The 24,473-nt window shown below is 36.0% G+C and overlaps 1 protein-coding gene across 2 annotated transcripts in view; it reads right to left on the bottom strand.

Annotated features, from left to right (window-relative positions):
- Positions 1-24,473, bottom strand: part of NGEF (neuronal guanine nucleotide exchange factor) — a 75,006-nt gene that overhangs the window by 8,886 nt on the left and 41,647 nt on the right. For both annotated transcript variants that reach the window (XM_058186968.1, XM_058186969.1), the window contains exons 6-12: positions 21,205-21,479; positions 9,563-9,723; positions 8,153-8,305; positions 4,731-4,860; positions 4,299-4,373; positions 1,365-1,454; positions 200-363 (exon numbers count right to left, since the gene is read on the bottom strand). In XM_058186968.1, coding sequence (XP_058042951.1) covers positions 200-363; positions 1,365-1,454; positions 4,299-4,373; positions 4,731-4,860; positions 8,153-8,305; positions 9,563-9,723; positions 21,205-21,479 — 1,048 coding nt within the window. The remainder of the gene's footprint in view (positions 1-199; positions 364-1,364; positions 1,455-4,298; positions 4,374-4,730; positions 4,861-8,152; positions 8,306-9,562; positions 9,724-21,204; positions 21,480-24,473) is intronic.

The following is a 24,473-nucleotide window of genomic DNA, read 5'->3' as shown; positions in this document are numbered from 1 at the left end:
ATGAGATCCTTTGTATGATAGACAGGCTCTAAAATATTATTGTTGTAAATAAACAATATATTAATATATTGTTATTGTCAATATATGTATTAATATATTTAATATATTAATATATAATTATTAATATATTAATAAACATTAATGAATAATGAATAATAATTTCTCCCAGAATTGTTAAATTTCCCTAATTTAGACTTACCCATTAATTTGTCTGCACAGTACTAGTAAGTCGTTGAAAAGGAACAAGTAGATTTCTCTAAAGAGTTTCTTTGTACGTAGTGTACGGGATGTTTTAGGGCCATTCATCTGCTGGAGTTCTCCCTGCTTTAGTAGCCAGCGGGAATGAGAGATGATGGGCACAGACTAATGATGGAAAGAAAACAGAGATCATAATCAAGCAGAATTTACTGTTAAGAAAGGAAAGTTTCCCCCTTAAAACAAGGGCTAAGACCTTTGTTATGGTTATGATTATGGCATTATGGTCCTTGAAGAATACGCCCCTATAACAGGGGCATAATAACAATAACATAATCAGAAGAGCTGAAAGTATGATCTATCTGGAGGTTTTGTATTAAAAATCGGTTACCTTCCAAATATTAATAGCATGACTGTGGTCTTCATGGCTACAAAATGATACTAAAGGACTATTACTCATCTCTACCTTAGAATGGATGGGACCTATATTAATAAGCGTTACACTCTTTGAAAAGGTGAAATGCAGTGTCAGTTTTTAACATTGCTACTATTCCTATTACCCTTTGTTAAAGATCTTTATAGTAAATGTGAAATAATGATATAGAATGTAAGTTATATGGGATGTAGCCAACTAGCAGGGATGGTATCTGAAGTAGTATTGATCTGAACAATTAACAGGGACCTCTGGAGGATTTATGATTAGTCCATTTCCTTAGAATTTCAATAGATTTTTAATTCCTCAAAATAACATCTTGAATCTGTTGTTTGATTTACATTCCCTAATTCCTTCAGGAACTCAAAGCAGCATGAACTGCATTCCTTTCTCCAATATTTCCTCACAACAAAATAAAAAATAAAAAGAATTGGCCTTCTTTATATGACAGAAGACAAGATTTGAATCCTCAATTCATTATTCAGTATAAATATTAACCATTTCACTCTAGCTAGTCCTTCTATAATATAAGCCAAGAAAAGGAGATGTAAATAATGTTCTACTTAGTGAAAACTAGAATACTTACATTCATATTTGTTCTCAAAATTCATTAGATCTTCGTCAAGCAAAGTCAGCCCCAAACCCTACTTTCCAGATAACCCGCTTCCATAAAATTCTGTACATTCTTTAAAACCCAATTGTCTTCTCATCATGATTTACCAGCTTATATTTATACCTTGATCTTAAATTCCAATTTCTTCTGGATACTGATCATCTGCTCTGTGCGGCTCATCTTTCTAACACCTTCATTACATGCCTTCACTATCTAAAAGAGAAAGATAATGAAACTTCAGAAATAGTGTTTCTTGTCCTAAGATCCTACCTTGGAGCTTACATGGCAGTTAAAATGAAGGGGCCATTCTAACATTTTATAACAGCAATAAACAAACATCACAGGGCAATCTAAGTAGTTAATGACATTAATGTACATTAATGGGTTAGGCAAGTTCTTGTTTACCTGCCTTTACTATTATTGTAGGTGCATTTGTCAGCCCATTCAACATGCAGGAATGATATCAACATGTGGAATGATATCAAAATTCCCTAAGGTCTTCTAAAGATTCCCTGTCACTCAAATTCTTCCTATTGTCATAATTTCATTCACTGGGAGAAGGTATTGGCAAATCTCTTCCATATTATTGTTAAACAAATAACATGGATATGTTCATGAGTCACCAGAAATTGAGCTCAATTCAAGGGAAACTTTATTTTTCTTTTGTTCATTTTTGATATTTTTATTTAAGAAATCTTCTAGCCTAGATTGTCTACAGATTGGTCACTCTTTTTCACTGTGTAATTAGACTCATTTAAAAAATATTCTCTGACTATATGACTTTAAACTATGGGCAAAAACATATAAAATCTATAATGCCTCTAAAATTTAAAGTTTCATTCAAACAGGATGGGCAAACTAATTCAATTGCACTAAAATATTTGGCTGTAAGACTTAATACTGTATGCTATTAAGATCCTGGCCCCAGTGATAGTCAGGGCTAATTAAGAAATTATTTTTGAATAGTTTCAAAGATATATTTTTACTTGCTACGTAACTTTTGGTATGTACCTGCCAATATGTTATGAACTGTTCAACATACTGGGATTCTGTCAAATTGCAATTTAGTTCTCATTATTAAACCAAGAAAGAGTGCAGAGAAGAGCAACAAAGATGATTAGGGGACTGGAGGCTAAAATGTATGAAGAACGGTTGCAGGAACTGGATATGTCTAGTTTAATGAAAAGAAGGACTAGGGGAGACATGGTGTTCCAGTATCTCAGGGGCTGCCATAGAGAAGAGGGAGTCAAGCTATTCTCCAAAGCACCTGAAGGTAGGACAAGAAGCAATGGATGGAAACTAATCAAGGAGAAGCAACTTAGAACTAAGAACAAATTTCCTGACAGCTAGAACAATTAATCAGTGAAACAATTTGCCCCTAGAAGTTGCAAATTCTCCAACATTGAAAGTTTTTAAGATGTTGGATGACCATTTGTCTGAAGTGGTGTAGGGTTTCCTGCCTAGTCCTTCAGACTAGAAGACCTCCAAGGTCCCTTCCAACTCTGTTATTCTATTCTAAACCATGCCAAGGTCAGAATATGTAAGTTGGGTGGCTAGATAAATTTGTTAAATAAATATAGTTTTTATAGTGACCCAATGATATAACTGCCAGTAGTATATGTGTATAAGATCCGCAAGGTAAATAAAATATAAAATAATTCTACTAAATTTGAAATAGAGAATGCATAGTTATATAAAATAAGATGATGGCATCCAACTAATCAAAAGCTTTCCAAAAGAGCTCCATTTGAACTTGCTTTCATAATGCTAACAAGATTGAGCCTCTTCTGGTCTCAGGCTTGTAATGGCTGAGATTTAACTAAGTTAATTCTAAAGAAAATTCTGGAGATACCCAGTGATACAATATAGGGCTCTATAAGTCAAAACCACTTAATTGTACCATGAAATTTACTGACAAAGTAATGCCAGCAGCACAAGGGGAATATGGACCTAGCATCTTAGCTAATGCATGGGTTGCTCTGTTTTGAACCAAGCAGACTTTCTGAGTGGTTTCTAAAAGCAGTTCATGTAGAGTAAATTGTAGCATTTCAATCGAATGGTGATAAGCATGAGTCACTGTCATAAGGTACTCCCACTCCAGGTAAGGTCATAATTGGTTTTTGTGTGTGGTAAAAATCACACAGTAGCTTATAACAAGTTTTAAATAGAAATAAGTGTTTAGCTTTTTATTTATTTGAATTTATTATTAGATTTTTATCCTGCCTTTATTACATTAAAAGTAACTGAAGGCAGCAAATGTACTATACTCCATCCTCTTCTTATTTTTCCCACAACAAGCACCTTGTTAGGTGGATTGGGCTGAAAGTGTGTGACTGGCTCAAAGTAACCCAGCTGGCTTTCATACCTAAGGCAGGACTGGAATTCAGATCCTCCTAGTTCCTAGGCCAGCACTTTCCTCACTTGACCAAACTGGTTGCCTATATGTGTAGGCCTTATGTATACCTGGATGGACTAGACCGGCGGCAGAGTTGTCATCCTGCATAGCCAAGGGAGGGCAGATACCTTCATACTTCACTTCTTATCAGACACTGGTTCAGTTTAATAGTAAAATTTGCAATTTGGCCTAGCCTAGAAATACGCATTTAGTCAGAAAGGACACATGCTCAGGGAATTCCTAAAATGGAGTTTGAATGAAATGAAACACTTTAAAAAATATATGCCATGACTCAACAATTTTGGGATCAAAAAAGTAATTCTGCATTTCTAGATGCAAATCTGACCTATTAACGGTCTTTGAATGGTGGCAGCTAATTAAATTAACTGCTCTCTATGGATTTTTATCACCTTCAAGTATTTGACAAAAGCTTTGGATCCGAAAGTCTGAGTCTGTTTTCCTCAGAAAACGCATTTCCTCTAAAGATCCTCACAGGTGTGTCAATTCATCACTAATCAACTCCTGCTTAGATACTTGCTTGAATTGTTTTCTAAAGGAAGTGAATTTCATAAAAAATATTGTATCAGGCTTTTTCCTGGCTTTCAGCTCATTAAAAACTGCATTTGCCTAAAAAAGAAACTGAAAAACCTAAACAAGCTTACTATTTCCAGTTCCTTGTGAGCCTCAAGAGCAGTGATTTCACGTTCAGATTTTTCTTCCACTTTCTTCAGGATATTCTGCACAAAGACCAGGGAAAATGTTATTAACTTGCTTTATAGAAACCGTATACCTTGTTCTAATACAACAGGATATTTTAATAGGGATTTTCTTTGTGTTCCAATTCCAGATCAAATATTGTTTGTCTACAGATATGTATATACGGTATGTATTGTTAAGTTGATATTATTGTTAAACAATACTACTTGAATACATGTATAAGACTTTGGTGCTAATTTAGTACAAATCTTCTATTCACATCCTAATACCTCTAAATGTTTCTTATTGGCTTTTCATTTCCCATTTTTTGAATGTTGTCATCTCCTTCACAAGTGGCACCCACATAAGAATGAAAAGAAAATATAAAATTATTGTACCTGTACCAGCAGCTTCAGCCTAGTGATTCTTTGAAAAGGCAAAATCAAGAAAGATGAGAAAGGCAGGCCTTTGCATTTTGGATCCAGTTCCAATTGTAAGACCACCTCCCGGAAAGCTGGCTTGTCTTGGCTGCCGAAACAGACAGATTGAGAAAGGTATTTGTTATTTCCTTTTGTTTTAAACCTGTAGGAGTAACTGATCTGCTCTATGTTATTCTTTTAATCCATGACACTACCTTTCTCAATACTCCTGGCCTTTGGCTTGGATCTTGTTTTGAAAATTGTGGTGCAAAAAATATTAGCACTCTGAATGTTGGTTTATGGTTGAGTCTATTTATAGTATTGGGAATGGAAAAATAGACTTTTTATGTGCAAGCAAAAGTAATGTCTTCCCTTGTGTAACATATACAGACTTAGCTGCCTATGCTGTGTGTGTGGGTGTATGTGAATGGAGAGTGTGTCCAAGCAGTTGACTCAGAGACTTAATTATACATTTTTACACAGTCAGATTATTGTGGTACGGTGAAGTGCATATAGTCATAGAAGACAGCTTTCTATAAGATGCTTGACCGAGGGAAACCTTGCTGGCAATAATAACATGAAGAATGCACCTGACCCAGATGGGTAGTTTACACTGACAGGCATAGTCTGTCAGTGATATGGCTACTGTCAATTCAGTGGAACATAAAAGCAGCTCACAATATTTATTTATGTTGCAAGGAAGCTCATGTTATTGGATTCCTCACAGCCAAGAAAAGGCAGTATTGTAAGGGAACTTTTTGTTCATAATGAACTACAATAGAGGGAAACCTCTGGAATAAAAAGATGAAATCTAAATTACTGGTTTAAGGCCAAAACGCAAAACAGTTCTTTCCAAGTTAGGGCTGCATTTGTTATGACACAGGCCAGAATCCCAAAAACAGCAGGTGGATCAGGAGAAAAACTTAATTTATGTTTAAATGTAAGTAAAACTAAGTACAGATAAGCCTTTATTCCTCAATTGTGTATTTACTAATTTCCTTCCTCACTTACATTTAAAAATTACAGTTTGATAACAATTTGAACATCTCTGAAAGCTGCATCCCAGGCTATCAGGGATTTTTTATTGAGCATTTCTGGTTTATAGGTTCAAATAAATCCTGAACCTGGTGAAATCCAGATGAGTCACCAATTTATTTATTTGTTTTTGAAAGAAGAGAAGGAATGGATGGAAAAACCACAGGCCAATTGGGCCCTGGAACTGGAACAGGAATATAATTATGCAACACATATACAAAAGGAAGCACATTAAATGAAACATCCATTATAATGCTAGCTTTTCTTTGAAAGTTTTCCCATTGACTTTCTATCCCTGTTTTGTTGCTTAATTCTCAGTTATGAAGCAACTTCAAATGCAGTCATTGTAAAAAAAAATGCACTACTTCTCTTCTAATTATAACTGATCTTTTTTAATGATTTTTACTGTCATTCAATGTTTTGATCAGAAGTGATGCAAGAAGGGATAAAGTCCCACAACACCATGCTTACCACACTTATTTACTTCAGTCCACTTTCTTTCCAGTGGTATTAATTCCTGAATTTATCTTTCCTATGCAAAAACTGTTCTCAAAACAAGAATAATTTCCATCCTGTAGCATCACAGTTCTCTAATACTGTTCCCTACTATTAAATACTTGTTAAGGACCAATTTAACCTTGAATCACAGGAATAAATTTTAGTCAGAATGGCAGTAACAGATTTGCTTGTATAGATAGTCCTCAACTTAGGACCATTCATTCAGCAACCATTCAAAATTGCGATCGGGCTGAATGAAAGGACTTAATAACCCCTGCCTGAAATTGGAGCTGCTGCAGCACCCACACAAATATCTGAACAAAATTCAGGCACTTGACAATTCACCTTCCCTAATGACCAACCCTTAAGGACCCCTTACCTATCTTCTTCCCATTTCACCCTGCTGGGTCCCCGCAGAGCTTGGGCTGCAGAAATGGTATTGAGGAAGGAGAGCAGGTTGTTCTGCCCCTCTGCCTCCCTAGGCCATGAGGCACTGTCCTGGAAGCAGGCACAATTTTGGAGTGCCCACAATTTATTAACCTTCCTCTGGACCTCAATTTGACTTAATTTCTGAAATACAAAACCATCTTTACTGAATATATTTGGTACAGAGGACTTCAGCATGAATCACAATGAATAATTCAATTTTTAACTGTAAATGTTAACTGTAAATATGGTTCTGCCTAGCTTTTCTTAAATGACTTTGGTAAAAATGTTCCTGCCCTTATCAGGATACATCTTGGTTCAAGGAGAGCAAGGTGTATTTTTATTGTTAATTTTTATGTGTGCGCTCAGAATTGTTAGTTCACTTTTTAATATAATGAAGATTTTTTTTCTAAAAGACTAGCGTTATCTAGTCATTGGTCTGTTCCAATGTTCTGAACCAATCTTCATTAACCTAGTAAAATCAAATGTGTTATCAATTACAAAAAGTCTCCCAACGAAAAGGATCTCATAATTCCATGGGCACACCGCTTAAGAGATTCTGTCCTTCTATCAATACTGTAGATATGAAGAATAGGTATACTGCCAAGATTAAAGGAGGGCAAGGAGATGCACTCCCCTCCCCCCCACCTTTAATTATCTGTTATAAAAATTGTGCCATGCAGACTGAAGGACAGGACAACGCCCAAAGGTAAAATCTCTTTCTGACCAGGTACATGTCTTTTTGTCTTTTATTCTGGTATGAAATGAATCACATGTTTAGCACTTAATTATTTGTTTGTAATTGCAGAGACAATTACATCGGCAGAACTGATAGGTGTTTGGCTTTCAGAATAAAGGAGCATCTTCTGAAATGGGTCCAAACAGCCTTGAGTAATCCAACAAAAGAGCAAATCATGGCCATAAAATGCTTTCTTCAGCCATTGTGGGATACTATCTTATGGGTCACCAGGTAGATCAAAATTCTGCATTTAAAGTTCTATTGTGCCATCAGAGCTCTCGTTTCCTGCGTTTTGCTGGGGCAGTTGCCATTAACTGTTTGACGCCCTATCGTGTGTGCAGAAACGGCTTTATGTCAATCTACCCCTCCCATGGGCATAAGGCTTGCCATTGGTTGCTTTCCTGCATACGTTATAGGCTTAATTAATGCTCTTGTTAGATCTTATATTTGAGGCTGATTTTAACCGTGTTATTGTAATATAGGTACTGATGAGTCAATACGAAATGCTTGCACCTACCTCTGTTCGTCTTTTGACTGTATTGTGTAACTTAATTATACATTGACCACAGACATGAGTTCCTAAAACCTGAGGAAAATAAATTCCCCCTGTGAGCTAACTATTAAGATCCTGAAGGTTATCCAGTTGCTGTGCTGGAATTAAATTGTTTAATTAGCAAAGCCATGCTTGAGAAATTACACTCACAGAATTTGCTTGTAAGCTCTTTCCTGGTAGGTCTGGTTCGACACATAAGTGACATATACTGAGAAGTGGTTAACGGTATGCTGATGGACAATGTCACAGACATCAGAGATTACAATGTTCTCTTCTACTCGTTTTTCAAGATCTAAGAGAAATCTAAACGAGAAATCAAAAATTAATAATTCAAATAAATATAAAAAAAACATACAGTCAACAAAGAGAGAAAGCAAGGATTGTGATAGAATTTTCAGTTTGTGTTTTGCTTCAATTCTTTCCAGCAAGAAGCATAGAAAGTTGTAAAATATAGTCTCTAAAATATTTTCATTTTTATTTGCATTGCTGAAGATCTCTGTTCGTTTTATACCACATTTAAGCCATGTGAGTATTATATTTGAAAGTTCATTATTTTAAAAAAATATTATTCAGTGCAACCTAACATATGACTATCTAGTCATTTTCACTTTATCTGATAAATAAGTTTAAGTAACTTATTACAAAATGTGAGCAAAATATACTGATGGTACAATTTTCAAGCTGAGACAAACTAAACCCTAGATAGATTGTGGAAAAATAATGTGACAAGAATTTAGTGAAAGATTATTGTTTTTATTTTTTTAATTAATGACCAATTCTTGACACTATTCTCTGTAAATTAAAGATTTTTGCCCTCATTTCATGGGGAGGGAGAATAGCATGCATACATGATCACATACCCATGGCTAGACGTTTGCTTCCCAGGAAGAGATGTAGCTGTATAATGAGGAGTAATATAATCCTATTTTATATATATATCTATAGGTGGAGGAATTAACTAATGTACATTATGACTGATAGTCACATAACACTGCAGTAAAAATCTGGTAAATACATAGAGAGAAAGCCAGAAAATTTAGTAGTTCGAATTAATTCTGAAACATTGCTACTCTGGAATTATTTATGTCATATGAATCTAACCCTTGACAAATGAGAGACCTATCTAACTCGACATTGTTTTTCCACAATGTTCAACTGAAAAGACACACTGTCTTTAATTCTAGAGATAATATATGGGATAAACAGAGCTGCTCTTAACACATTGCCCCCTCTGACAATGCCTGCAGGAGGAGTTCAAAAAGGAACAGACTGTGGAAATAAGCAGTGAGGTTCCATCCATCATGGTGACATCCATAATTTCCACAACCTAATAAGTCCACACTTTCCTACAGCAGCAAGAAAGTGGACTTGTCTGGTGTAGGTTTTTTTATATGGCTGCTTCTGATGCAAAAGATATAAGATTTAGCAATCTTACCATTTCAGAGAAGCAATTTTGAACAATACTGTACATTTTACTAACATTATTAATAATCACTATCTGTCCCTTTCCGAGAAGATGAGTAACTTTCTACCCATGATAACAATCATTTAAGGATTTACCGTTCACTGACTGCCATGACATCCAGAACATTGGAGAAGAGGATGTGAGCCTCTGAAGGATGCAAAATCTTTTTCAGTCGATCATTTTCCATGAAATGACATATTAATAAATTCAAACTTTTGTAGTATGAAGCTTCTGAAGTGACCAGTTCAAACATAGCCTGCAGGAGAATTCCAAAACTATATTATGAAGTCATGGTTCCAAAACCCTCCATTATTGTTAGTGAACTTAGTTTTATCAGAGGGACAGGGTGAAATTTAACAAATCTCTGAATATACAGTATAATTGATTCACTACCATATTCAGAAGAATATAAAGCATTGGAAAACACATACATAAAAAAATCATATAAATAATGACTGAAGAAATGGGAGCTTGCTAGGATGGTTTATGCACACTGGAATAAATATGTAGATTCTGAAGACTGCTATTCTGGTTCAGTGTATGGCATGAGCCATGGTGGTGCAGTGGTTAGAGTATAGTACTGCAGTCTGCTTCTGCTGACTGCCAGCTGCCTGCAATTTGGCAGTTCAAATCTCACCAGGCTCAAGTTTGACTCAGCCTTCCATCCTTCCGAGGTGGGTAAAATGAGGACCCAGATAGCTGTGAGCAATATGCTAACTCTGTAAACCGCTTAGAGAGGGGTGTAAAAGCACTGTGAAGCGGTATATAAGTCTAAGTGCTAATTGCTAATCTATACTTATAGCCAGTCCCATAGACTTCTATAAATGCTCATCTATGCAGATGAAACAGAACATCTTGTTGGGAATTTTTAAGCAGTTGAACCAAAATCTGTAGATCTAAAAGAGCAATGTACCTTTTCTTACAACCTGAAAATATTTTCTAAATCAGATAGTATAGTCTTAGGACGCAAAGCTTCCATTGTTTAGTGTTTTTCATCACACTTTAAATAGAAAAAAAATGTCACTGTGTGAATTGATAAGAATTACATGGATTTTAATTGAAAGGGAAAGGGGAGTGATAAGAATGTTGTAACAGTGAAAAAAACACAGCTTATGAAAAAAAAGCTGTATGAAATAGACTGAAGATAAACATTCCATTTCAGCATTATTGCCAGCTTTTAATTATCATGGATTCACATAAAGCAGATAGTTCCTTAATTGCCTAGTATGGGAATACTGTTTCATAACAGAATAGACAAAATGAAGCAGCAAAACATCTCAGAGACAAAGCAAAGAAGATTGCTCATAATTGGGGAAGTTTCCTCAAGCTACCCTTTTCAGAAAATTATTCAAATACCCTGTTTCCCCTAAAATAAGATATCCCCTGATAATAAATCCAATTGGGTTTTTGAGCGCATGTGCTAAAATAAGCCCCTCCCCCCAATAAGCCCTCCCTGAAAATAAGCCCTCCAAAAATATTTAAATGCATACGTAGCCGGTCTCCACCATTTCCTCTGGTTAGGGTTAGAGAGCTGGAAATCAGGTAAGACGTCATTATTATTATTATTATTATTATTATTATTATTATTATTATTATTATTATTATTATTATTATTATTATTATTGCTCCACGCACCGCAAAATAATAAGACCTCCCCAAAAATAATGCCAAGCACTTATTTTGGGGTTCAAAAAATATAAGACAGGGTCTTATTTTCAGGGAAACATAGTGTATATATATATGTCACATTTCTTTAACATTTCAAATATATTTGAGTAAAATTCTGAAATGGATAGCAAGATGGAAGGTGTCTTGATTTACTCCAGCACAACCATCCTAAATAATCGGTACTGAACTGAAACATGAGGCTGTTTTCCCTTTCTGAATATCATTAAAACATTTCCCCTTTATTTAATTAGCTCGTTGTGTTAGTTATACATTGATGGGAATCATATTTGCCTAATATAGCTGGATATAGTTAAATCTATCTATCTATCTATCTATCTATCTATCTATCTATCTTTCTATCTATCTATCTATCTATCATCTAATTCACATCTCATGAGAAGTGACTCTGGGGTGTGCATAATGGTCAAGAAAAATAATACTTGCATGAAAATAACATTTAAAATAGAAAAATCAACATTAGAAATGGACATAATTAATTACACACACACACACACACACACACACACACACACACACACACACACACACACACACACACACCCTAAACAGAGAAAGTGGAATAGTGGAACCATCTAAACAAATCTCTAGTTCCCTAGGACCTCCAGGCCTGATGGTAAAACCAGGTCTTGAGGGACTTCCAGAACATCAAATGAGATAGAGTTAATTTAATGTTGGAAAAGGAGGGATGTTTCTTAAGGCAGGAACCACAGCACAGAAGGCCTATTGCTTGGGACCCATCAAACATAGGTTCCTGGCTGATGGTGTCAGCAGCATGCCCTTTCTGCCTAGTGGGATGGGTTAATATAATTGGGGAGAGGGCAGTAGACATAACTGTCTGCAAGCTGCATTCTGCACCAGCAGAAGTTTCTGAATACTTTTCAAGGACAGCCTCATACAGTAGTCACAATAGTCCCATTCTGGGGGTGACTGGGCATGAGCTGAAGCTATGCAAAGGCCTTCCTAGGCATGACAGCCACCTGGTCCTCAAGCAGGGTTCTTGATTGCTTACAGGAACTGTCTCGGGCCAAGATGACAAACCTATGGCACACGTGCCACAGGTGGCATGTGTAGCCATATCAGTGGGCACGTGAGCTCAGCTCCGGCGGGCATGCGCACACTGGCCAGCTGATCTTTGGGCCTTCTGGGCCCACCAGAAATAGGGAAACAGGCTGTTTCCTGCCTCCAGAGGGTCTTGGGGGTGGGGGGTGGGGAAGGCTTGTTTTTCTCTCTCACCTGGCTCCAGAGCCTCTCTAGGAATCTGGTGGGGGGGGTGACAACGGCCCTCCCCACTCCCCCAGAGGCCGAAAACAGGTCCCACCGGAAGTTGGCAAAGGGCCATTTCTGGCATCCGGAGGACCTCCAGGGGGTTGGGGAAGGCTGTTTTCGCCCTGCTCAGACTCCTAGAGAGGCCCTGGAGGCTGGGACAGCAAAAAATGGGCCTTCCGGTCCCACTGGAAGTTGGCAAATGAGCCATTTTTGGCCTCCGGAGGACCTTCAGGTTGTGGTGAAGGCCGTTTTTGCCCCCCCCCAGGCTCCTAGAGAGGCTCTGGAGCCAGGTGAGAGAGTATACTGGGCCTACTGGGCCATCACATGCCAGGAGCGGGTGGAGCAGGGGGGGTCATATGCGCATGTGCAGGGTGCATAGAATTATTGGTATGGGCATGCGTGTGCATGACCCCCCCCTCCTCTCCTGGTATGTGATGGCAAAAAGGTTAGCCATCACTGGTCTAGGGCATCCAGCACAAAAAATGGCAGTCCTAGAATCAGTAGGGCCCAAACCCCAGACCCACTTAGTTTCATCAGAATTCAGCTTAAGCAGATTCTTTCGATTCAGATCCTCAGAGTCTCTAGATACCTGGATAAGACATTCATAGTACTGCTTAATTTACAGGGGCTGAGATGCATAGTTGGGCATCATCACTGTACTGATGATATCTCACCTCATGGCAATGAATAAGCTCACTCAGCAGCCTCATGTGCACATATTCATATTTTCATATAACCTTTTTTAGGTGTAGTTATCATATTACACTGTGTTAGTACACATAAATAACCCTACTTGATTCAGATAAAAGTTGCATATAGCTACATGTTGAAAGGAAAAATTATTTATTTACAATGCACTGCTGCTCATCGGTTGCCTATCCAAACATGAAGACACATCTGCATTCTATTGCAAAGAGTCAGTAACTAGAACTGAATCAAAACAAAAGTCTTGCTCTTAGCAATGAAGGTACCAGTACAGGATTGCAAGGCAAGAAATAATGGCCTAGTTTCTATGGCAACAAGGATGCATTCCCTCTTTCCCCTCCAATCACACAAAAAACAGCTCAAAATCTTTGTTAACATTCAATGACAGTGTCAAACAGCTAAATATAATTGCCTATATGACACTTGTCATCATTATATTCTGAAGTTGAGAAATGCACTATGTATAACCACACATTGAAAAAATGATGGAATGCCAAAAGTGGCACAAAACTAACAATATTTCAAAAAGATTTTAAATTGCAATCATCAATTTACCCTAAAAATTTCAGTCATGATTGTGATTTTAAATTTAGTGACTGATGATGTTACCCAGTTTGGTAATGAAACATCTGCAAAAAAACCAACAAGGTCAAAGAGTACCAAGCACACCACAATTTTTATTTTGTTTTATTATTATTTATTAGATATGTGTGTTGCTCATCTTGTCTAGAGGCTACTCTAGAATTATAAATGATTATAGAATTTTATATATCACATGTGGAGTTCTGTAAGCCACTCAGAACAACTTTAACATTTAAAAATGTTAACAATCATCAGCTGCACTGAACCACAAATTTAACTGACCACATTTTAATGTTGGTAAATGTGTGAACTTAATCATACGGTTTAGGAGTATTGCACAGCATCTTATGCAAACCCAAAAAATTAAAAAAACATTTTTTTAAAATCATGGTTAACTATGGGTAACAGGTTATATAAACTAGCTTCTTACATAATTGCATTGTTATGAAACAAACTATAGAACTTTTAATTCCAATGTTAACAATATATATGCCTCTAAAAATATTCCAGTGAGGTAAAAGAAATCCATCATCTCCCTTGAAATAAGGATTAACACTAGGGTAAAAAGCCAATATATGAGGTCAGAGTATGACAGGTATATTCTTAAGTAAGATTTAATAAAACGTATTCAGGTTTTCAGAAGACGATTAAATATATCCTCCTGGCATAGTCCCCAGGGCAGAATACTGATAAGAAATTTAAATGTAATTGCTTAGAATTATTACAAAAATATTTTCACATGCTAGTAATTAAATTGTAAATTCATGTAATTGTTAGGTGGCTTTTCAAACCATCTCCACTATAGTCACCTTCTTGGTCATTTCCTCCTTGTCAGCATGGTACAACAACCTGAGTAATATCTCCTTTAGCTTGTCTTCCTATTTTTTTGCATTGTTAAATCACTCCTGTTTAGCGCAAGGAAGTCCTGGTGATTCATGTTTTTTTTTTGTACTTGATGCTCAACAGATGTCTAGATAATTAAACTTATCCATCAGTGATATAGTCATTTTTATCATTATTCTCCTTACTTATGTTGATCTAAAATAATTCAACCTGCTACACTGTGCACTTATTGTCACTGGCAGTTAGCCTAATTTCAAGGTTTACTGAAAAGGAAAATCATAGCTTCCTCATATACTCTGGTCTTATGCCCATCCTGTTTGGCAAGTCTTTAAAAAGCATATATATATATATATATATGTATGTATGTATGTATGTATGTATGTATGTATGTATGTATGTAGTTTTCAGATAGTATTTTAATAGGCATTTGTCTATTTATGTGATACCAATAACCCTGGGCGTAGTTCCAAAGGAACATATTCGTTTTCTAAGCAATTTCTTCTTCCACGATAGAAACAGAATATACTTTCAAACTGCTTTCTTTTCACTTGTGATTTCTTTTTGAATTAAATGAATTTAATAAGGGCTGATCCCCCCTTACTGGAAACCGTGCTTACATGCACGTAGACCCAAGGAAAACACCAAGCAAGAAAGAGTCAAGTAACTTTAAAATACGGATGCAAAAATGATGTACAGGTAGTCCTTGAGTTATAACAGCAATTGGGACCAGGATTGCCATCACTAACCAATGCAGTTGTAAAGGGCAACATCGCATGACTACATCACTTAGTGACAGCAATCCCAGGCAGTCCTGATAGCTGTCGTATCTCAAGACTTGTGAATTTTTAAGTGGGAAGAGGTGAAAGTTGCAGGTATGGAACTTGGGGGTGATGCAGTGATGCCAGTGGTGGGGAGAGGCCAAGATAGTGTCTGAGAGGACTGAGATATGCTATATAGAAGTCACAGGAGGCCAGGAAAGGCTGGCACAAATTGTATGTGAGAATCACAGAAAGTCAGGAAAGAGCCAGCAGAGGTTATGTATCAACAGGGAGATGCTGTGGGAGGAAATAAAAATGGGAGCAACTTATTGGGGTAACTTGCAACTTTCCCTGCCAGCTTCCCCACTGAATTTGATTGAGGGAAGGAGACAGGGAAGGTTGCAAATGGTGATCACATGGCCATGGCTATCTGCAACACTGGAGTTGCAAGCCAGGCACACCGGCACCTGGATTGCAATCGTGTGACTTCAGGAATGCTCTGATGCCTGGAACTTGGAGGGCTGGTCCTGTCCATTTTTTTAGCACCCTTGTGCCTTTGAACAGTTGCTGGATGAATGGCCCTAAACTGAGAACCATTTGTATGGGGTGGGGTTCTTGATTCATTCAATTACTCCAAAACAGATCTTCAAGCCTACATTTTACTTGTTATATCAAATTGTTCACAGCACTTTAAATAAGACAAAGTGGAGCTTTAATGAAGGAAAAAAATCTTCTCACCCCATTCTCACTTCCTGTCTCTCAGTCCCAGATTAAAAATAACAAAAAGGGAAAATATGTATTGCAAATCACTAATTACAGCTTGACTGGAAACCAACATTTATCATATATGTCTCCATAGAGATAATTAAGACAAGAGCAGAAAAAGTAACAACAAAAAATAGGATTAAAGCAGAGCAAATATTGAAACCGCTGCAGATGTGCAGGTTCTTGTAAGGAGTCCAGGACAGTCTGGATCATAGGGAAGAGACAGTGATGGGATCTGATTGAGGGCAAGAAAGAAAAAGTCCCATCCTGCTTGTCCTGAATCACTGGCAGTTCCTGTTCAGATTCATAATTAAAGATAGTTAGGTGGTTCTTTTTCTTAGAGGCTACCATCCAATGTGTTTCTATATGGTATTACAAACTACTATTTGTATCTCTGTCTTTCTTCTAACAACAAGTCTTCTAACAACGAAGACTTTCCGGTAATGGTTAAGATACCATCCTGGGTAAAGCAAACACAGATCTCCACCTATCATGCTTCTAAGCAAGGCCCAGGGCCCTTCCCATCATTCCCAGTCTAGGAAATGTCCAGAAGACAATTTAATTCCTTTTCACTGATATCCTCTGATAAAGTTTCCACCACTACATTTTAACTGCCACTGCAGTAAAGCTAATTTTCAAGGTTTGTTTCTCATTGTTCCCTGAGCATATAATCACAGTTCTATGCTCTGTATTAAAGTAGTCTCTCCTGACTCATTTCAGAATTGCCGCAATCTCCTGTTTTTATTTGGTAGATTATGTAGAGTTACTATTTAAGGAGAATAGAGTTCTTCAAATCCCAATCTTGATGACTTTGTGGCACATTCATAAGTTGTCTTTGCAACAACACAGATATGGTTTCCCATGCCTTCAAATGATGGCTGCGTAAAGGTATCCTTGTCCCTGTTTAGTCACATCTTATCTGACGAAGGCTGGAATAACACATATAATGGGAATACTAATGAAAACAACATCCTTGTATTTTCTATATCTTTGCTGTTTTTATGTATATTATACAGTTTTTTTGCAAGATTTGATCTCGATATACACTTTTCTTTACTTACATTAGTTTAACTTTAATTTCAGAATGGCATGCAGTATTTGAACACTATTTGCAAATGGAAAGAAACTTCAATAGGACAAACCATTCCTAAGCATTAGGCACAAGCTATGTAAATTAAATTGTATTTTAGCTCAGACCTGATCACACACTGCGATTATAAAAAAAAGTAGCATGCTTCATTTTTTAATGAAAGACAGTTTGTGCAGTGGCTTTAGTCACCAGGGTAGAAAGTAGGAGACCATGAATTTTATTCCTGTCTTAGACACCACTGGATGAATTTAGGCCAGTCAATTCCTCTGAGCTCTAGGCAGAAGGCAATAGCAAACCACTTGCACAAATATTTGGAACTCTCTTTAGTGCAAGCACAACAAATGTTTTTCATAGCTCCCAGATTCTGAACTTGAAATAGCTGAACATTGCTAACCAGAATATTACATTAAATGGAAAATATAAAACCAAGTATGGAAAGTCCTCAGCTTAGACTTCCGCTTGGCTCCACCTTTCTCGCTGGGTGCTAATTTATGGCACTCTGCGCTGGATATTGTAAAAGCGGTGTAAATAGCTTTCGAACAGCTGTTCCCGACTTAATTTTCCCTCTCTGGTTGAGAGAGCAGGGGAAAGAGCAGGGGGGAGAAAGGTAGATTCCCTTAGGAGCTTTGTTTTTGTTATGCAAAGTCCTGGAAGGTCGAGTCCCTTCGAATCCCTCCTATCTCCATTATCCAGCTTGCAACAGCAGGAAAAGAGGAAGGTGTCCAAGTTCTGCTAACAATTGATTTCTTTTTGTGGATTTATAAGCAGGCGGAAGAAGCATGAGTGAATAATTACTGGTTTGCAAGTATTGTTGATTTCCTGACTTCCTCCTCTTTTTAAAGAGAGAAAAATTATTCTTTTTTTTTTCCCTTCTCTTAAAATGGCGTTTTAGACTAATAGACCAGCCTTGCTGCGAAATCGAAACTGAATGGAGACATCATCTTATTGTGTTGGATTCTGGTTTGTTGGATTATATTACGTTATTTAAGTATTTCATAAGGGGATTTTCAGCAAGAACTTTGTTATGAAGGTTCTTTCAGAAGAATGGATTCGTGACTTTATACAGGATTATACAGAAAGAATGTATTTAATTACTCAAAAATACGAACTGAAACAGGACTTAAATGCAATGGATGAAGATATGATCGTGAATAAACAAGTTGATGTAAAGAAGTTTCCTTTAAATAGTTTGGATGAAATGTCAGAATTGGAGGCTGTCTCCCGAACTGAAAAAACTTATAGGTTTAATGTTTATCAAGAATTCCCTCTTTGGATTGATGGAATATATGGTAGTATTTTGTGGATTTTTGAACGTAAGGATTTACTAGGCAATATTGTGACTGACTTTTCAAAAGGAAAAATGAAGGAAAGACAGAGATTAATGCATCAAAAAAAATGGCAAGAGACAAAAGTACTATTCTTTGAATTATTAATAGACAAAAATATTATTGTCCCTGAAAAACAATGACGAAGACCTGGAAGAAAAGGGTTGATTATATGTTTTATATCTAGTATAAAAGACTAGGTATTTGGATTTATACTGGATTTTGACGAGGATGGACTAAATTTGAATAGCTACTGTAACTCTTGGTATTGAAATTTTATAATGTGTTGTATTGTATCTTGAATAGAATATTTTTGAAAGAGTTTATGTAAGGAAGACCTGGGGGGAAAAATTATATGGTTATAGAAGCTATAAGGGAGATATTTTATGAATTGGATTGGTTTTTTATGTTTTAGTTGGTTTTAAATACTTTAGGATTAATTTGTTTTATTGATTTATATATTTTGTTATTTTTAATTCTTAATTTTCTTATTATATATATATATATATATATTTTCTTCTTGAAGGATTTTGGTTGTGTTAGGAGAAAGTCAGAGCTAGAAAGGGAAAATTGGTATAATAGTTTTGGAGGAAAATTTTCTTAGCATATATTTGTTTTATTTTTAACTATACCTTGTGGTTCATCCGGGAAGTCAGGGGGGAGGGGGGAGGGTTTAGTGAAGGGAGGGGGGTTGGGGGAAAAGGGGGGAAAAATTTTTTTGTAAAACGTTTTGAATAAAAAAAAAAAGAAAGAAAGTCCTCAGCTTACAATCATAATTGAACCCAAAATTTCTGTTGCAAAGTGAAATATTTGTTAAGTGAGTTTTGCCGTATTTTATGACCTTTCTTGCCACAGTTGTTAAATGAATCACTACAGTTGTTATTACAGTAACACTGTTTTAAGTGAATCTGGCTTCCTCATTGACTTTGCTTGTCAGAACGTTGCAAAAAGTGATTACACAACCCTGGGACAACCCTGTCATAAATGAATCAGTTGCTAAGCATCTGAATTTTGATCATGTGACCATGGGGATGCTGCGATGGTTGTATATGTGAAAAACAATCATAAGTCACTTTTTTCAGTGCCACTGTAACTTCAAATGATCATTAAATGAACTGTTATAAGTCAAGGACTACCTGTACTGAAGCACAGAGCCAACACTGACTGAGGGCTTATTATTATTCCTTACAGCTCTTCAACTAACTTTAGAAATTATTCAATCAGCATAACTCTGAGATGTCATTGATGTGTAGTTGATTTGAAGATTATGGTGAAATTGACAATATGACTGGCAATAATATGAAGATTATGGTGAAATTGACAATATGACTGGCACTAAAATCAGGTGGAGTTGATACTGAAAAGCTCACTCTGTCTTTATGCATTTTGAAAGAAGGCTATCTGGGATTAATTTTATGGGAAGTGGGAAACGAATAGTTAAATCTTACACATTATACACAAAGCAACAAGAGTGGGGTATCTAATATGGAATAAAATTCTATTTACAACAGAAATCTTGGCTTCTGCAATAAATTAAAGCTATAACAAGTCTATTCTCAATTATAACATAATTTTAAAAATTACGTAAGAGTGACCTAAATTCAATATCCAGAAATAATGAACAATTTTTCAGCGTTTTTACAGGATAGAAATGTGCTGATACGTATTAATCACGATGGTAAGAGATTCTCATGATGTGCAATTCAGAGCCCAATAATCATATTCCAAGATTTTGCTACACTAAACTATGAATGAATTTGTGCAAGAAAATAAAAAGATCATGCTAAGAAAGAACAATGATTCAAAAATCCACAATATATCATTTTAGAATGTATATTATTATATTTAACTTCTAGAGATAGCTTTCTAACACTTGTGTCTCTAATTTCTCTACTCAAGTAGTCCCCAACCTTTGCAGGTTGGCAGTCCGGCTTGGTGGGGGGAAGGAAACCTGACTGCGTCTGTAGCTGGACTTGTACAAGTCGAGCTGCATGTGCATGTGCAAGTGTGCTGGCCCTCCGCTTATGCGGCCCAGTTACAAATAGGCCACAGGCTGGGGGTTTGGAACCCTGCTTTACTGGAATCAATAATTCCTAAAGTGTTTGTTTGTTTATCCCAGCTTTATTATTTTTTTATAAATAAATAAATAAATAAATCCTAATGTTACTTTCTATCAAACTACTCAGGCTCTGATTTTTGTAATTCTCTGAGTTTTTCTAAAACTTCTTTGCAAAATAGGAAGGTATGCTGTGTCAGTGGATCAGCAATTTAGTAATATGTTATATATTTTAGTTAAAAAATCATCAACAATGTAACATTCAAGGTTTTAAAATGCTTTGGGGTGACTGACCTTCAATGACGTGTACTGTTGACTTTGTCAATCCATCCCAATAAGTCCTTCTTTAATTAGCAGATTTTTCTCTTTTAAACAACCTGAGCCTGGACTATGACCCCTACACATTGATGTTACTTATTCACTAGCAGCTCACTCCTGATGGAAGAGCTAGAGCCAAGGCTGAGCAGGATCAGAATTTTTTTTAACTTTTTTTTTTTAGAAAAAACAAGATGAAATTAGTTCAAAATTATATAAAGCAGTAAACATTCTAGTAATGTTAAATATTTGTAACTGACATAAATGAATCAACCAATAGTTATTTCCATGAAATATCAAGAGTGTTTCCTCTTTCTATCTCTTCCCCTTAAGCTGGTATTACCTCTTGAAGCTTGATTTCATCTGGCTGGAGAATATTCAGAACACCACTGCTTCTGATTTCTGGAAGATCTTGCCATAAATTGAACCTTGATGTAGAATTCCTGAGCAAGTTAATTTGGGGGACAGTTTTGTTTTCTAACACATTTGCAGTTTCAGTTTCTGTTGGTGACTCTTCAGTAGTTGAGCCTTCTTCAGTGTCTGTCTGGGAATCCTGCAGCCGCCTGGTTTCAATCTCATGACGCGTGGATTTATCCCGATATTCTTGATACAACAGACCTAGAAAGTCAGAGAATGCATAGACTGTTACTAAATTAGCCCCATATTGCATGTGAAATAAAGATGTTTCAGAATTTGCCCTCTTGAGATAAATCCAGAAGTGGAAATAACCAAGTTGTAGGCACCATATAAAAAACCAATGCAACTTGAGATAACTGTAGTGGGCAGTGGGCAGTGTACTGCTGAGTGCTTCTATGGACTCTGAGACTATAAACTCATCCTAATGGCCATATCAATTTGTTCTTCATCCCTGAGACTGGAGGAAAGTGCATCAGAGTTTATACTGATACACTCATGGTCAGCCTTTAATATGTTTCAACTACGAAACTGGGCACTGAACTAATCAATTTAATGTAAGATAGTTTCAGAGCATGATCACTGGTTTCCTCTTTGTAATTTTCTCTTTTCCCTTTTCCCCCAACAATTTCACCTACCAGCAAGAAAATAATTAACTGCTCTCTGAAATATGTGTGTTTGGGGAAGGGTGAAGCCATATTTAACTGGGAGTAACAGATAAATCTTTTTCTGTATTCTTTCCTGGATTTGTTTTTTCTGCCATCTCTTTTCCTTTGTTTTCTATTGTTTTTGTTTTTTTAAATTGTTTCTTGGTTTTAAATGTTTTTAACAATTTGTAAACTGCCCAGAGTCATTGGCAGTCAGGTGGCATATAAATCTAATAAATTATTATTATATACACAACAGCTGCCAGTTCTTTAGTTGGTGTTGGTCTTCATACACATTGAGTTCTTCCCAAGAACCTACGATAGAAAAATTTAGTAGTGTTGTATATGTGCAAATCCAGGCAGTGTGGCCTTTTGTAATTGACAAGATGGAAATTTTTTCTATTTCTAAGTGTCATCCAAGATTTTTTTGTATAATACCCAGTGTGCTGATAAACACTGGAACCTCAACAGCCACTTTATGCCATAATCTTTCAACTTCAATTGTCCCGATCTTAATACTTTGTGATCTTCTCCAGTTCTTATTTTCTATTCTACTATCTCTTGGAATTGCCTCATTGATTACCTGCACTTTCTTCTTTTCCACCACAATTAAATCCGGTGTGGTATAAGCCAAGAGTTTATCAGTTTGTATTCAGAAATCACGTGGTATTTTGACTTGACTACTTTTTCAACTATATGTTGCCACCAATTTTTCTTTACTGGCACATGATAATTTTTACAGATGTTCCAGTGAATCATTTTGCTGACTGTGTTTGTTGTTATTTATAATCAGTTTATTTGTTGTTATTTATAATCAGTTGAGATCTTCTTGCACAAGCTGAGTGTAAGAACTGCTATTTCTTCTGCTTCTTTGGACAATCTGCATTTTGAATAATTCGATAATTTTTCAATTCTGGCTTTGATTCAATTATTTTGAATGACTTGCTCTTGAACAACCAAAATCAAGTCTTTCATTTCTTCTTTTTTTATGTTCCACTTACCAGGTTTTATCTTTATCCACTTTTCGCTCAATCTTTTGGAGAAATTAACCATGTAATGCTTTTTCTTGACAGCATTCTGTTCTTTATTATAGTATTTCAATATTCATCTTTTATCTTTAAATAACCAGCCAATGTATGCTGTTCTTCGACTGTATGTTTGACTTGAAGTAAATCTTTGCCTCCATTTCTGCAAGGCAGGTATAATCTATCAATATTACTACGAAGTTTTAATGCATAGTAAATAGTCACTAGTTTTCTTGTTTTTTGGTCCAAACTGTTCAGTTCAGTTTGTGTCCAGTTAATAATTCCAGCAGTGTATAATATCACAAATATGGCCTAGGTATTGATGGCTTTGATGATGTTTCCATCAATTTTGTCTTTACCAATTATCTTTGGATGTCTAAAATGTTATTTATCACATTTTAACTTGTTCATGCTTCATCTTATCCAACTGTAAAATGCCCACACAGGCTTCATTCTGATTGCTCCTGATGGTTTGGCCATTCGACATTTCAAATCCATTACTGTTTGTGGTTTTACCTTGATTTATTGTTACTGAAGCACATTTGCCTAAGCCAAATCCATTGCTACATCCGTGCTAAAAATTCTTAGGATATTTGTCAATTTCAATTTCTGATTTTTCATAAAGCTATAGATCATCCATATAAAGCAAATTATTTTGTTATTTAAATAAACAAATGTTATATAAAAGCTTTATTATCATTTCTGTTGTTTAATGGCCAAGATTTTTTTTCCTTCAAAATAACTGAAATTGGGATCACAGCAATGATAAATAACAAGGGTGATAATGAGTCACCTGGAAGATGCTTCTCCTATTGTTGATAAGCTCACATTAAGCTCACATTTTTCATTTTTAGCCACCAATTCTGTCTTCCATTGCTTCATTATTTTTTCTATAAATATTCTAATGTTTTTACTGACACCACCTATTTCCAAACATTTCATGGTCCAACTATGTGTTAATTAATCAAATAGTGTTTTTATAATGAATCCAGACTATATGTAAATTGGTTTTTTACCTTTTGAAATGCTCCAAAACAATTTTATCAATCAGAAGTTGATCTTTTCTACCTCTGTTTTTCCTTTTATTTCATTTCTTTTCTACTGGGATTTGAAATATTGGAATATTGTTATTTTCTTCAAAATCAGGGATGTCAAACTGGCAGCCCACGGGCCAAATGAGTCATGTGTAAGTTATGCCCACCCCAGTTCCGCAAAAGGGAAAAACATTGTGATACATCACGTGATGGCAATGTGATGCTGCGAGTTTGACACCCATGTTCTAAATAATCTCAGGTGCTGTCTACTATTATACCCACGAGTAATTTATACATTTTAGGCAAGCATGTTATTGGCCTATAATTTTCTGATAGTGTCTTTTTGCTTTTTGTTTTGAATTAGCTTTCCCAGCTACAAACCAATTTCTGATGTCTCTTTACTCAATACTTCATTAAACTGTTTAGTTAGAATTGAATGTAAGTTGTCAGATATTTGAGCCAAAAGCCATGCAACTGATCATTTCTAGGAGA

Source organism: Ahaetulla prasina, chromosome 6, assembly GCF_028640845.1.
Source record: "Ahaetulla prasina isolate Xishuangbanna chromosome 6, ASM2864084v1, whole genome shotgun sequence".
Taxonomy (NCBI): domain Eukaryota; kingdom Metazoa; phylum Chordata; class Lepidosauria; order Squamata; family Colubridae; genus Ahaetulla; species Ahaetulla prasina.
This window is presented reverse-complemented; position numbering and strand designations above follow the sequence as displayed.